General features: G+C 39.9%; 1 protein-coding gene across 1 annotated transcript; it reads left to right on the top strand.

The window, feature by feature from the left end:
* The first annotated feature begins 138 nt into the window (after nt 1-138).
* On the top strand, nt 139-13952 carry LOC131702054 (sodium/hydrogen exchanger 8-like). Its single transcript, XM_059003644.1, has 16 exons — nt 139-689; nt 1359-1537; nt 3120-3200; nt 5381-5439; nt 7021-7104; nt 7543-7644; nt 8014-8048; nt 8346-8489; nt 9367-9505; nt 9831-9936; nt 10052-10168; nt 11098-11180; nt 11577-11688; nt 11881-12101; nt 12323-12469; nt 13115-13952. The coding sequence occupies exons 1-16, from the start codon at nt 439-441 to the stop codon at nt 13226-13228; spliced, it is 1974 nt and encodes a 657-aa protein (XP_058859627.1). The 5' UTR covers nt 139-438; the 3' UTR covers nt 13229-13952.
* The last annotated feature ends 2395 nt before the right edge of the window (nt 13953-16347 follow it).

Below are 16347 nucleotides of genomic sequence, written 5' to 3'. Positions count from 1 at the left end.
CTTCACAGGAAAGTCTATGTTATGTCAATATCAGATAAGAAACTGCGGCGCCCTCAGTAGGTAAACACTCAACAGCAGACCGGAGGCACTACAAATCAACCAGGAAAACTACAAATCCCAAAGACACTCGATACCGCAGCATTTGCTATACGGAAGGACTGTATCTTGCAATTTCTTGCCTCATTATGACGATTTCTATTAACCTTTATTTATTTATTTATTGGAGGTCACAACAAATAAATAAAGAGAAAAACGAAAAGCTACCAAACCATAAACACTACAATTCCCGATCACCTCTTGGGTGGATGAGAGAAACCAGGAAGTAGAGTTGTGATGTGGTTTAAAGGAGCGACTGCACAATAAACACTAATCGCAATGTACAATTATAAAGGGATATTTTTTTAAAAAAAACTACATATTTAAAAATAGTTTTAAGAAATGAATATTTTAACGCGCTCAGCCAATCTATTCCACTGTCTTTTGGTAATGACGGCGTGTATGTTTGTACTAGTACAGGGAATTCAAAGCCAGCATTTGTCTTTACACGCTAGAGCTGATACTGGAAAAAAGGACCATATTCATAATAATAATAATAATAATAATAATAATAACAATAACAATAACGAGGTTGGGCTGGACCCAGACGCCAAGGTAAAATCACCAAATACTGGACCAGAACAAACGATCAGGTAATAATTAGATAGATACAGAGCGTGACGCGGCGTAGTGTATTGTATTTTTGTTGTTACCAGGTTAACCGTATGTTGTCACCGTTGAGAGAAGCCGGTGGTTTAACTGTCCTGACACAGTGTCGTTCACCAGATTAAGCACAGGATCTAGTAGCGTTGTCTCTATAATAAATGTACCACGACAGTGTTCACTAACTTGAAACACACATCGTACTTCTTAAAATCCAGGGTATATTAGTTTTTGGCAATGTCATTTATGTTATACAAATTAGGTTGTGCAAAACGATGTAAATCTCTACTACTTTATTCCATTCCATAGCCATCTTATTTTCCAATTGGTTACAGCTTGGCTTTTGTTAATATAAGATACACCTCAAAGACAGAAATGCAGACCTCACAATATGTTAAAGAAAATACCTACACAAAATTTTGATATTTTCCATGTATTTGACGACTATAACCAAGCAGGAATGTTGTTTTTTTGTACATAGTTTTTAATCTGCTTGTATTAACCCATATTAATTTGACCTGAAACAATGATATAAACTCTGCATGCAAACTGATGTCGCTCTTCAGTTTGGGTAGATGGTGTTCCAGAGTGACATCACATCCACCACACCAATAAACACAGCTCATTTTCATTTCCTACTCACTTTTTTTTTTTAAAAGGGTAAATGAAACACAGGATGTGGGCAATGAGACATTACACACCACCACTGTTGCCAAGGCAACAACCCGGGCACCCCCAACCCCAGCAAAGCCCATCCTGCCGGAACAGACGGGGATGGAAGCCCAGGAGGAGGAGCAATCCAGTGGCATGACCATCTTCTTCAGCCTGCTGGTGATCGGTGAGCTGGGGAGGAAGACCTTCCTGTGCAAAACATATTGATACGCTGGAGCTGTTCTGATTGATGCCTCAGTGCAAGTGCATCTTATCTCAAGCCTTGCACTGTACAGTAGGTGGCAAGATTTCGTTTTATCCAGCTACCATACTCTCCATTCACTTCCTGTGTAATGTGTATTAAGTTCCCACTTGAGCCTCCAGCTCAAGCCTGGAACTCTGTGGGGGTCTAATACTTGCTACTTAAGAAATTGATTAATAGGTAGGTGGCAGAGCGAATGAGCTTCATCTAGCTGCTTTAAACATTTGGCTGCCTGTTCAAAGTTCCCTGTAAAGCACTTCTCTTGTATTATAGGATTTACTGACTGAGGAGGTGACTGTAAAAAACAGCGACCCTTGTCATGGTTGTGAGAGGTTTTGCCATTTCAAACTAAAACACAAATAACTTATGACCAAGTCTGCAAGTGTATTTTGGACAGCATCGTGCTATAAAAACACTTGTGGTTAAGATTCATAGGCAGAGCCCCAGCACGGCATGTGGGTTTGTAGGTGCTAACTGCTGCACTTATCTGTGTTCACTGAGCCATGGTATGCTGGAAGTGACCCATTTACTCATTTCATATGGTAATTAATTCATTAAGTGCCTTTTGTGACTATAATCAGGTACCTCTTTGCCAGTGCTATTACAGGTTATTAGCTAATGTCAGCACTGGAACATCTCTGTTTTGCAAAAGAAGTTCACATCTGTACATAGACCATGTTGAATAAAACATCTAGTACAATATAAAGTGGCTCTAGAGGCACTAAGACTAATGAACCACCTTTCCTTTCTAGCTAGTAAGTAAGTTTGTCTTTCTTTATACATGGAAATAACAGATATGCTTTGAAGAAGCAGCCACCTGCTTTAAGTAGATGTGTCATTGATCATTTCAATGTAAGGATTTCCAGGCTTCATTTTCACCTTGGTGTAGGCAGTTTATCCCATCACGTCACTAATTTTTTTTATATATAAATCCTATACAGTCTGGTAATTGCTACTTCTCTTGTTTTATATATGGTCAAGAAGCCTGAGAAATTAAGGTTTTTCAGAAAAAATGTCACATGCTTTTAAACACTTTCATCTGTCCTGTTGTAAATGAAATTCCCCAAAAACACAACTTAATAAAACAGGTAACACAACATTTCCAGAACAGAAATGACCAACTTCATTGTGAACCTCAGCCAGCATGTTAAAATAAATATATCACTTTTTTGTAATACAGTATATGCATTTATAGATCATTCACTAAAACGATTTGCAAGAACAGAAACTGTGTGTGAGACAGAGTGAGTGAGTGAGTGGGCAGCTTAATAATCCGGAACATAAGTTCAATACCCTCCTGCGGACTTTAATTAAGAAAACCAAACTTCATACCTATATACCAAGTCTAAGTAACTGGGTACTTGCACAGTAGTAGTGCAATGGATAATATTTATGGTTGTATTATTAGTTGACTTCCCCATAGTAATAGCAGACATGCTGTATTAGAATTTACTGACATAAACACATTATTTAATTCCTTATATGTCTCTGTTTCCTTTTCACACAGGTATTTGCATCATATTGGTGCATCTGCTTATTAAATATAAACTGAATTTCCTTCCTGAAAGCGTGGCAGTGGTCTCTCTTGGTAAGTGTATTTCTCAAGCAGCAGTTTCCGTTCTCATTCAGGGTCTGCAGACATGGGAGGGGTAGTGTCCTGTCTTCTGTAACCCCTAGGGGCAGTGAAATTAAGACCGCTCCACACTTCAGCGCTCCCCTACCTACGAAGTGTCCTCTTCCCCCACCTGTTTCTCCTCTGTAATTGCATTGGATCCACCTGAATACAGCAGATATGGTTACAAGGTAAATACATGTACAATAGGTTCACAGGCTTCTCCCTCTTGTTAAACCTGTGTGCTTCTTTTTCTGTTAATTTTAATATCAATATGTAGCAATATGATCTGAGGTATACAGATGGAAAAGCAACACATTAGCAAAAGAGCCCTCAGTAAATGGAGGCGTATGAATAGTATTTAAAGGAGAGTAAAAACTGTGCAGAATTATGTTTGGTAATAGAATAACACATGATTAGAGCTAGCTCCCACGATGAATGGTATTTATATGTACAGAGTGCAGTCATTTGTTTATGCTAGTCATGCATCTTGTTAACACATTCATGGGTTGTGGGTGCCCTTACAAAAGATTGCAATAGTAAAAGCCTCACAGTGAGGTTTGGTAAAGCATATTGAAATACATGGGATGAACTGCAACATGACAGATTTCCAGCGGAAAACATTTACAAGGCTGGTAAGTCAAGATTTCCAGAATTTGAAAGAGCACTCAGAGTGTAGTGGGTGCTGTTGAGATCGCTTGAACACACCCTAAAGACTCCTTCACTCAGCTGTCATTCTTTCTCCTTAATTACAGTCATTATTTTCCAATGCTGCTGACGTCTGAGTCCTTTCTTTTCCCCTGGGGAATCGGCCACAATAAGCACATTTGACAACCTGGAATTATAGTTCCTCATGTCACAGCAGGCAGCTGTTTGAAATAAATAAATACATAACAGAAGTCCTCCAGCACTGGTACTGGGTCAGTTTCATGTGATTATAGAAAAAGAAGTGCATGTTCATTATTAATGTTAATGACAAATAACCCATTGAATTGTGCAAGCTAAAACTAATACATTAATTCCACAAATCTTATCTGTAGTACACTTCCATTGTACACCACAAATGGACATATTTGAAAGAAACACATACTGATGTAGAAAGATTTTAGTTTTAAAAATAACTGCCATGATAACTAGGTTAAGGAAGGTTGTGAGTTTGCTTTCCTTATTTTCAGGTTGTCAGTTACTGTATCAGTTCCTAGGTGATATCAGCTAGTTTAAGACTGGAAGTAAGGCTTGCAACACTAACGTAGTGTAGTATTGGGTCTCATTTGAAAATATATGTTTGCAACATTAGATTTGAGACAACAGGTTTATTTGTGCCGGATCAACCAGATTCCAGATCTGGTAGCTTTTTGTCTGACATACAAAAATGATATACAGGTAGTTTGCAAATGAACCATAAATATATATATATATATATATATATATATATATATATATATATATATATATATATATATATATATATATATATATATATATATTTATGGTTGCAAAACATAACATGTATAATAAAAAAGCGCTTTTGTGTTACATGAATTGAATGACAAAAGTGTACTGTAACAGTATATTTTATAATATGACATGAGATCTATGAATAAGAAAATTACTAGTTTTATTGCACCCCAAACAGCAAAACTCCAAAAACCTATCGCTCTTAACAGCAATGGTGTGGTCGCTCCTGTTTTGTCAGAGCAGTAGCCCCGCCACTGGTATCATTCAAACCTGAAGATCATGTTAAAACATGGCTAGACAAAGGATGGCATGCAGCTACTGACAATAAGGCACGAAACCCTGATCCACAAGCACATGAGACCTTGATGCTACTTAAGCTACTGTAACTTTAAGCTACTGTAAATCAAGGTCAATGCATTACATCTAGAAACAAAAATGATATCCCTCTTCCTAATTAAAGATCCGGTACCCTGACCTACTATATATATCCCCCCTCAATGGAAGGGCACAACAGTAAAGATTTATCGAGTTATCTTGTTAGCTATGGCCACTTTGAACTTATTGAGGAACAAAATCGAGAAAGAGGGACATTGATTTAACAGAGAACATTTACAGCGTGCCTATCGCCTTGACAATCACATACACTTTATTTCCGTATTTAAACCTTTTTTTTGTTTTTTTCTGTCTTTGAATTATAGGTATCCTGATGGGGGCATTCATAAAAATAATAGAGTTTCAAGAGCTGGCAAACTGGAAGGTAGGATTGAAAGTTTTGAAACCTAAGCTTCTAAGTGCAGGTAGTTGATCAACAGTCATAGAACTTCTGATTGTGGCTTTCTACTACTTCTCTATCAACCTCACACATTTCCTAGCATTGGTCAAAGGAGAGTTCTCCTAAACTATTGCACACACACACACACACACACCACAGAGTTCATTCAAACAGGGTCATGTCGTTCTAGCAGTTTAAATAAAAAAACTTGTCTTCAGTTAACGGTCTTGAGGGTGGGAGTTACTTTTGTCCTCTGAAAGGTTTAAAAAAAAAATCCCATACTGTTGGAAAAGAATACAGTGCTAAACAGTAAACAAAACAACTGAGGCACACATCTGAGTCATTAAATCAGCCTTCTGAGTTGCATTGTACAATTCTGTCACATTTGTAGTCAGTCATATTTTCCATTCACCAAAGGTGGTGCAGATTGTTTTGGTGTAACGACCTTAATAAAAAAAAAAAAAAACTGTCTCAAAGTGTTTCTAAAAGAACAATTGCAATATTATACCATGCAAAAGTACAATAGTCTGAAACAGACAGTAGTGGAAGAATCACTAAATAAATAAAAGAATCAGCAAAAATGAAGACATTTTTTAATGCTGACATCTGCATTGCAATAACCAGAGGGATTGGTGGAAGGGTTATTTTTCTTTCTTAGCCTAAAACAGGCTTACTGGTAATAGTGTGTCACAGGAAGGCAGCTGCTCACAGTGGTAAGAGCACTAAACATGCATGCAAACTATGAGCAACAGGAATCCGCGTGTGCAGTGAATCATTTGCATGGGTTTGTGTTGGCATGACTTATATTCTGGTTTTTATTTTTAGCTTAGGGAAAGTATATTAAAAATGTAGTGCCAGGTGCAGGTTTTCTTTTTTTGAAGTCAGCATTTCTTCTAAAATTTCTTCTAAAATGTTATCTGTTTAATAGCCAGGGTGGTCAATGTATTGAATGTATGTCTCTATGCCAGTTGAGTGGTTTTGTTGTCATCCCTTGGGTTGATGGGAGCTGTCAGTGAAGTCTGCACTCTCTAGGACCTGTCTGGTCAAGCGTTTTGCAGAGAGCACTGCCAAATGAGATGAGTGAGGGAGAGCGGCGAGGGCTGACTGGTTAAACTGATCTGATGCAGTAATGTGCTTGAGTAGCTCTGGGATCAGCATTTCAGGATGTCAGAGACTAGCAAAGAGAACCAGTTCAGACTGAAGCGAATGTATGAGTACTCAAAATGAGATGTAAATAAACTGATGTATAAAAACACCAGTGCAGTAGGAAATGCCTAATAAATGATCTAGTACAACAAAGAGACATATCAGAGAAACACTCTTTGCCCCTCTTTTAAAGTAGCTGTGGTCCACAGGAGCTTTTGTACATGCTCTGAAATTCTGTGTTATACTTAGACAAAAAGGATGTTAATTTAGTGGCAAGTGCTTTGTTGATATGGGGACTTGTGTTCATTCCAGATCACATTTATTGTGTTTATTTCACTATGTCACTTTTTACTTTCAAGATTTTTGCCAACAAAACATAGTACCGTGAAAGTAAATAAACGTTGTCCTCTCCTCCTGTAGGAGGAGGAGATGTTTCGACCAAACATGTTCTTTCTTCTGTTGCTGCCTCCAATAATATTTGAATCGGGGTATTCACTTCACAAGGTAAGGAGCGCTCTTACCACACTATTATTATTGTTATTTGGTGTTTGGAAAGTAATGCACAAGCATAGCACTATTGAATTGACATGCCCATCACTGTGATCCCAGATCCATGAAACTGACATGCTCATCACTGTGGTCCGAGATCCATGGGGCTGACATGCCCATCACTGTAGCCCCAGATTCATGGGACTGACATGCCCATTACTGTAGCCCCAGATCCATGGGGCTGACAAGCCCATTACTGTAGCCCCAGATCCGTGGGACTGACATGCCCATCACTGTGGTCCCAGATACATGGGGCTGACATGCCCATCACTGTAGCCCCAGATACATGGGGCTGACATGCTCATCACTGTGATCCCAGATCCATGGGACTGACATGCCCATCACTGTGGCCCCAGATCTGTGGGGCTGTAACGGGATTGTGCTTGTTTTCAGGGTAACTTCTTCCAGAACATTGGCTCCATCACCCTCTTCGCTGTGTTTGGTACAGTCATTTCAGCTTTCATTGTGGGAGGAGGCATTTACTTCCTGGGGCAGGTGAGGTTGTTACTAATATGTAATTGTGGTTCTGCCAACGTTTTGAATGAGACTCAGTATCTCCAAAAGGGAAGAATGGAGTGCATTCAGATGCTGGTGAATAATGTAAATGATTTCTAGAGTGAATAATGTGCCTCTGTTACCGGATCTCCCTTATTCAGTCAGTTGCAATAAGATATAGGACTACCTCCTGTTGAGTCGCTAAACAAATAGTTAAAACTGTAGCAGATATAGTCAAAATAGCACATTTTTATCATATACACAGGAAATGCCCTGCTTTAAAATGTGTTTACTTTTTTAGACAAATATTTCTGTATAGTTGTATAAAATAAATCTGTACCTTTTAATAGTCGTCTTTTTGTTTTTTAGGCAGATGTTATCTACAAGTTGACAATGACAGAGAGGTAAGAATCTCTAAAATACCTCTAGATCTGAAAGGAGACCTCGGCTTATTTGCAAAGCTTACGTGCTACCCTTTATCCATGTGCAAAGCAGATTAAGTTACGAGTATGACCTTTAAAGAGACCTGCAGTTCTTTTTTTCTTTCTTTTCTTTAATTAAAGCTCTTTGATACTCTCATCAGTAATTGAAATGAAATAATTAAAACACAACCTTTGAAAGGCTCCACACTTTGTAGACTATAGGAATTGTTGGAGATGTACCTGCATTTTTGTTTTCTGATCTGTGGCTGTTCCTCCCAGCTTTGCGTTTGGATCTCTGATCTCTGCGGTGGACCCTGTGGCCACCATCGCCATCTTTAATGCCCTGAATGTTAACCCTGTCCTCAACATGCTGGTATTTGGAGAGAGCATCCTAAACGACGCTGTGTCTATCGTGCTCACCAAGTAAGAGCTGCTGTCTCAACCTCACCCATCTCCACCTGGTTTTGCACACAACGCCATTCACTGAGGTCTGTGTCTTCTCCATTTAAAAGAAACAAACTACAAGCTGTCATTCACTAAGCAGAATCAGAGGGATCTGCCTGAGTACAACTTTTGTTCTTTTAAACTAGTCAAAATGTGTGCTGTGGTACGATCCCATTCTGTTCTAGTGGGCGGATGTAGTATGTGTTTAAAGACAGTGCTGAAAACAGCATGTTCCAAATTTAGGTCTGTATGAAAAGGCTTTTTTTTTGGATGTAGAGAAAAGGTTTTACTTTTCTTTCAACACAGCTGAAGAAAGGCTTTTTTTTCCAAAACGTCCTGAAATAAATTATTTAAACCGGTTGCAGAGCCATTCCTGGAAATTAAGCACATAATCTGCAAACAAAACAACATTACAGTGGCACATGACACCAATCCCTTTTCTTTTAGGAATCACAATGCAAAGCTTGCAACAGGAAGCTATAGTGTTTCCCAGAAAGCAAGCACAGCATTGAGCCAGGTTTTGTTACTGCAAAAGTGCTTCAGGCATCTTTGGATCATGATGTTTTTTGAGTGAATCCAACCTTAAGCACATCTATGCTTGTGTCCTGCATTTTGAAAGAGCAAATCACTTGTATATAAAATGTACTGTGCTTTGAGCTGCTTTGGTATTTTACGGTAATTGAAAGAACACCCGTTTCATGTTTTCCTTCTACTTTTAAGTTATATTGATTTTAATATTGCGTGATTCCTAAACTCGAGTGTTAATACCAGTCATAAGTGGCACGTCTTGCTTTTATCTACCTCCTTTTTTAACCCCTCTGTCTCCCCTCATCCCTCCACAACCTTCTCTCTCCAGCACGGCGGAGGGTCTGACTCGCTCGGAGAACTCGGACTTCAGTGGCTGGCAGACATTCCTGCAGGCTCTCGGCTACTTCCTCAAGATGTTCTTCGGCTCAGCTGCTCTAGGCACGCTCACCGGCCTCATTTCAGCTCTCGTATCCTTTGTTTAAGGGAACAAATCGCCCATGTGTCGTGGTCGTGACACCTGTGAAAGCACAGCAGTGTGTGCACTTGTAGCACATTTTCCTTGATGCAAGATGGCATTAGTTTAAAAAAAAAAAAAGACTCCAAAACACATGGAGGAGAGAGTGTCTCTAAATATTTTGCAAAGTACAAAATTGTATATAAATGTATTTAATTAACAAATCAACTGCACAATGATAAAGGTATTTTAAAAGCTCTGAGATGGCTTCCATAACGATATGCATGTGGAGACACAGAAACGGCCAGCTTGTCGATTCCCTAACCATGCTCCCCCAGGCTCTGAAACACTTTGACCTGAGGAAGACGCCTTCTCTGGAGTTTGGTTTGATGATTATCTTTGCCTACTTGCCCTATGGGCTTGCTGAGGGAATCAAACTGTCTGGTAAGACTCTTTTTTTTCTTTGTTTCTCATCTTTCAATGTCACACCTGTTGTGTTATATTCTCCATGTCCAGCGAGCTGCATTTCCAATGTCTGTCTCTCTCTCTCCCTCTCCAGGTATCATGTCTATCCTGTTCTCGGGGATCGTGATGTCTCATTACACTCACCACAACCTGTCTCCCGTCACACAGATCCTCATGCAGCAGACCCTGCGTACCGTTGCATTCATGTGTGGTGGGTGCTGCTCAAACACCCTGTGATACTTGACCTCGGAAGTAAACTTAAAAAAAAAAAAAACAGGCATAATAAAATAGATACATAGGTAGGACACTTAACATGGTACAGTTATGAACAGTGACTGAAGGGGATATAAAACTAGACTGCAACGATACAATACACAGCAAAAGAATGCGGTTCAGATTACTGTAGCTACTTCCTTTTCCTTCATTTCTGACCACAACTTAGGCCTGAGTCTGAGAGTGCGGCACCAATAGTCTTTTTAGTGCTTTATATAAAAAGGTCTGTTTTCTGAAGCTGAGAATTGTCAGCCACTCAGTTGCCTGGCTCAGAAAGACCTGGCCTCTGCCCTGAATACAATACCTGTTGTATGTTAATTTTTTTATAATTTCCTGCCTAAAATGTTCTGTACAAAAAAGTAAAAATGATTACATTCCCAGCGGTTATAAAGTCATTTTACACTGCTGCTGTGAAACAATCATTCACCACAGAGCATTCACTACAAAGGGAGTTTGCAGGTGGGGGCACCGATAGGTATCCTTAGCCTCCTCTAGCTGGTAATGTATACTCCCAAATGAAAAACTAATGTTTTAAAAAAACTTTGCTTTGAAATAAATTACGGTTAGCTTTAAGGGCATCTGAGCTAGGATAATGATGGCTGTTCTCAGAACCTGATTGGCTCAGAAGGTTTGTAATTTGTAATTTAAAAACTACTTCAACTCCTCTATTGCAGTAGTGTTTCAAGGAAGATCATTCTAAATACCTTTCTTAATAATACTGTACTTTAAATATACCTTTATATTTCAAACTTCTGGGTGTCTGTGATTTGATGTTCTTTAGCTGCTACACATGTATGTTTGTTCATGTAATTTGATCTGTATTATTTATATCATTTTTATTAATAACTGCCTTTAACCTTTCTACAGAGACCTGCGTCTTCGCCTTTTTGGGTTTGTCCATATTCAGCTTCCCTCACAAGTTTGAAATCTCTTTTGTGATCTGGTGCATAGTAAGTGTTCTTGAGTTTAAAAAACAGAACTGCAATTGTGGTCATGGTATCCTCAGTAACAGGAAATGCATACAGGTATATAGCAAGGCAATCACACTTGATAATTCACTACATTCATGTAATTTTCAACCAAATTAACTGGTCCAACACACTTGTAGCAGTAGCAACAATAAACATAAAAGATCTCCACACTAGAGCTAGCTATGCTTGATAAAGTAATCAACTACAGCATGTCGTAACAGATTCACCCAATCTGAAAGCAAGATGCCAACCCCACATTTATTTGCACATTCTTTTAGCTGGGATATTATGGGACATTGTCAGCACAACTTAATAAGGGAGACGGAACAATCCAGGCTATTATACTATGCTGTATTAATGGCCCTCTCTCTGCAGGTGCTGGTGTTACTGGGGCGTGCAGTGAATATCTTCCCCCTTTCTTTCCTCATCAACATCTTCAGAGATCACAAGATCACACCTAAGATGATGTTCATCATGTGGTTCAGTGGTAAGGGTTTGACACAGTTTCCAGTGTGGTACATACAGTATGCCTTTTGATTCTAAATCTAGCATTATAAATGTGTATGAAGTCTTTAAATATTGCATATTCTTAGTATATTTGAACTATGCCCATTCTTCAGGTTTTGATCCCCTTGACTATAGTTGCGTTGTCCTCCCCCGCCCCCTCCATTCCCTCCAGGTTTGCGGGGTGCAATCCCCTACGCCCTGAGCCTCCACTTGAGTCTGGAGCCCATTGAGAAGCGACAGCTGATCGGCACAACCACCATTGTCATTGTGCTGTTCACCATCCTGCTGCTAGGGGGCAGCACCATGCCCCTCATCCGCCTGATTGACATCGAGGACAGCAAGAGCTCCCGCAAAAACAAGAAGGACATCAATCTGAGCAAGACTGAGAAAATGGTAAGCAGCCACTGATGATAAACCTCAACAGCTTCGCTAGGCTCTGTAATAACCGCTTAAGAATTCAAGGACGGGAGATGCGCTATTACAGTGGTTTGAGAATACTGTACTTCCATTTGGTCAGAACATTCTCATTTTCCATAGTTTCTGAATGTTCAGGTGATTTGTGGTGCCTTGCATTGGTAGCCAGTGAATAACAGTGTCTTGTGTCTGGTTGGCAGGGCAACACGATCGAGTCGGAGCACTTGTCAGAACTGACGGAAGAGGAGTATGATGCTCAGTTTATCCAGCAGCACGATCTGAAGGGCTTCATGTGGCTCGACGCCAAGTACCTGAACCCCTTCTTCACTCGCCGGCTCACACAGGAGGTGAGCGTCCCAGCTAGCTGTCTGTCACTCTTACATGCAGAACAGACATGTGACACGCCGGGGGGGCTGTTCCATTGAGTGTGCGCAGGATAGATAAGTCACCATAGCTAAGCTCTTTTCTGCTTTTACAGAGACGGAAGGCAGTGTTTGGTTATGGGGCGGTCATGTTACTGGTATTGTTTCATACAGTTTACAAAGTGGATGCTGGCATATTTGCTGCATACAATAGTTTTTGTTGTAGCCTGGTTATACAAAAAAGAAAAATAATTCTGATTCTGATGTCACACTTTTTATTGACATTGCCTGTTTGACTTAAAGGGTGGTGCGGGGAGTGGACCTGAAAAGACATTCCTTTTGTGTTCTAAAGTAATTGGCACCAAACATGTATCAATCAATCACGTACACCACAGAGATGTGAAATGCTGCGTACAACACTTGCAGGAAAGTCCTTCATACTTTGAACACATTTTGTTTGATTGTTTTTTTTTTTTATTGCTTCTCCACACAGCGATGACTGTTACAACACCAAGGTCTTTATCTTAGCTGGCCTGTTCTAGTTCTGTACCACTCGTTTGATATTTGAATCCTGCATTAAGGCATTGAAAGAAAACATCTGACTGTTGTAACTGCTCTGTCTGTCCCCAGGACCTACTCCACGGGCGAATCCAGATGAAGACTCTGACCAACAAGTGGTACGAGGAGGTGAGGCAAGGGCCCTCTGGCTCAGAGGACGAGGATGAGGAGACTGAACTGCTGTGAACTGGACACTACACTGCCTGGGATATGCAGGCAGAAAACGACTGCAAAACACATTGCTCAAATACAGGCCGTGTCAAGGCAATAGGGGTGAAGCAGTTCAAGTGGGCTGCAAAAGTTTCAACAAGATTGTGTTCACATGGTGCGCAATTGAGTTCACTTTTTATAGGCCTGGTAAAATAATGAACTTTTTTTTCTTCTCAGTTAGGATGCTTGATCTCCTGCCAGGCCTTAATTGACTGCTGGAGTGTGGGGGAGTAATTGCGAGAAAGCAAGATGGATTAATAGGAATCTCTTACCTTTTGGAGACTGTGCCAATAAGAACAGCTGCTAAGACTTGCCATTTTTAGTGTATTAGTTAAATCATTTTTCATGTCTTTGGGATATTGGGCCAAATACAAATTGTGCTTGTGGTGTGGATGTAGAGTATTCCCTTTTCACAAGGAATGCGGGTTGCTTCTCTTAAGTGGTGAATTTCAGTTGAGACAGTAAACGAGAGAGTATGTAAGAGCCGTGTGTGGCATTGTTCTTTCCAATGCCAGAGCGCTGGTTCAAGCCCAATGGCTTTGATTTCGTGACATGTTTGTGTGTGCGGTCAGTCCCCTGCTTGAGACGTACTGTCTGCTTGGTCAGGTTTGAGGGCATTGCCACTAAATAGTCACATGTACTGTACAGACTCGAGGAAACAAATGGAAGGATGTAATAAATATTAATATATGCAACACTACCCACTGTCTTCCTGACTTTAATGCTTCAGAAATATTACACCACTCTGGTCTATAAACATGCATCATTATGGGTTCATTATTTATATATAGTATTTCATTTTTAAGTAAGACAAAATATATCAATAATACATACCAGATCATGCATGGTGAGCTCATATGTGGACTGATACAAAAACCTCTGTTCTAGTCTTGATATGGGGACATATGGATGATGCAAATGCATGACAGCTTCATATGAGGATGCTAAATCTTTTCCAGAATTTTTTTTTATATTTCATGCAAGAAATGGATAAAACAAAATATGTATGTATTTATTTAATAATATTAATATTAAAATACAGACTGCATTCATTTTATATTCTGTCTTTCCCCAGCAATTTCCATAGCTAGCAAAAGCTTGATGACTAGCTTTCCCTTTAATCACCAGCAGAGGGCGCTGAATCCTACACTATGAGATATCCGCACTGTACTGCGAGGCAGGCTAGTCCAAACAATCTCTGAAGTGATTAGAGGTTAATTGAGATACAAATACAGTAACTACCCCTCAGTGGAAATCGTTCCATAATTTCCCATGTAATCAGTAATACTGAATGGCAAATGCAAATTCCTCTATAAATAGCTCACAAGCTGCTGCTTGTTTTTGTCACTAATAGAAGGATTTGACTCCAACTCTGCAGATTGAAGACTGTAGATTAATACCCATCTGAACTTACTGTATAAGAAAATGACAATTAATATTCTTTAATATTAACACAAGTGAAATGTGTAGCGGGTTGGAAAACAAAATACTAATTACCAATGTGTTGAAGGAGAAAAATATTGCAATGCATTTTAACTTTCATTAATCAAAGTCGTGGAACACCAATGGCGAGTCCACTCTTGGCGCTGCCACTGTCCTCGGGAGATTGCTGATCCGAATCCTAATCATGCTGAGGTGCTGATCTTGGCTGGAGGCGCGCAGGAAACACTGCAGTGCATTTGCCTCAATAGGTTATTAATATTATTATTATTATTATTTATTTCTTAGCAGACGCCCTTATCCAGGGCGACTTACAATCGCAAGCAAATACAAATACATTCAAGTGTTACAATACAAGTCATACAATAAGAGCAAGAAATACAATAATTTTTTTCAAGTGTGACAAACCACAATTCAATAATACAGCAGATAATAGTGAAAGTTACATCAGGATATGATTAAATAGTGATAGTTACATCAGGATATGATTAAGTACAAAATACTACAGGTTAAACACTTGGCAGATTACAATATTCTGAAGTACAGGATTAAATGTAGTAAAATAGGGGGCAGATAAGAGCAAAATAAAGCATATTTAAATGAAGGGTGATAGTGTCCCAGGATACAACAGAGGAGTTCTACAGGTGCTGTTTGAAGAGGTGAGTCTTAAGGAGGCGCCGGAATGTGGTCAGGGACTGGGCAGTCCTGACATCTGTAGGAAGGTCGTTCCACCACTGCGGAGCAAGGGTGGAGAAGGAGCGGGCTCGGGAGGCAGGGGAGCGTAGCGGAGGTAGAGCCAGTCTTCTAGTGCAGGCGGAGCGAAGAGGTCGAGTGGGGGTGTAGGGAGAGATGAGGGTCTGGAGGTAGCTGGGTGCAGTCTGGTCAAGGCATCTGTAGGCTAGTACAAGAGTCTTGAACTGGATGCGAGCGGTGATCGGGAGCCAGTGGAGTGAGCGGAGTAGTGGAGTAGCGTGGGCGAAGCGAGGCAGAGAGAACACCAGGCGGCAGCAGAGTTCTGGATGAGGTTGTGGAGAAAGGCGGTCTGCTAACACAGTAGCTCAACTTATCATGTTTTAGCGACCATTGCTGGTCAGGCACCCAAGTTCTTTAGATGTTACCAAGTCTAAGTTTAACTACAGTAGCTGGGATGCTGGTTTTGGGGGTTAAAAATGCATACACACATTTATTTTCCAGTGGCTACAACAAAGTGAGCTGTATTTAATGTAGACAATCTTGAGAAAGAGATATGTGGCTACTATGTGTGGTCTTCAGCGCTTTTCTAAGCTTAGGCCCACAGCCATGGATGATGCAAACATTCTTGTGTTTTAGAGTGAATCAGGTCTGAATCATGGCATTAACATAGGAAAAGGACTGAAAACTGCAAAATGCTTTAAAAAAAAATGCCACTGCAGTTTATTGAAGTAATATTGCATAAGCTCGCAGGATATTTATTTGTGGTTTGATTGAGCCAACCTTCACAATCTCAGGCAACAGTTTATTTCTGTCCCCTAGTTAAGCCATCAATCCTTATGAAGGTTTACTGTACTGTCTATGCCATCGTAGTAAAATGGAAATCTGTAAGTCAATGTCTAGAAAGCAATCTGTAATTCTTAGTACTCAGGACAGCATAGTTAAAGCCCGTTTCAACATGGTTA

Source organism: Acipenser ruthenus, chromosome 29, assembly GCF_902713425.1.
Source record: "Acipenser ruthenus chromosome 29, fAciRut3.2 maternal haplotype, whole genome shotgun sequence".
Taxonomy (NCBI): Eukaryota; Metazoa; Chordata; class Actinopteri; order Acipenseriformes; family Acipenseridae; genus Acipenser; species Acipenser ruthenus.
The sequence above is the reverse complement of the archived record's forward strand: the minus strand, read 5'-3'. Positions and strand labels throughout refer to the sequence as shown.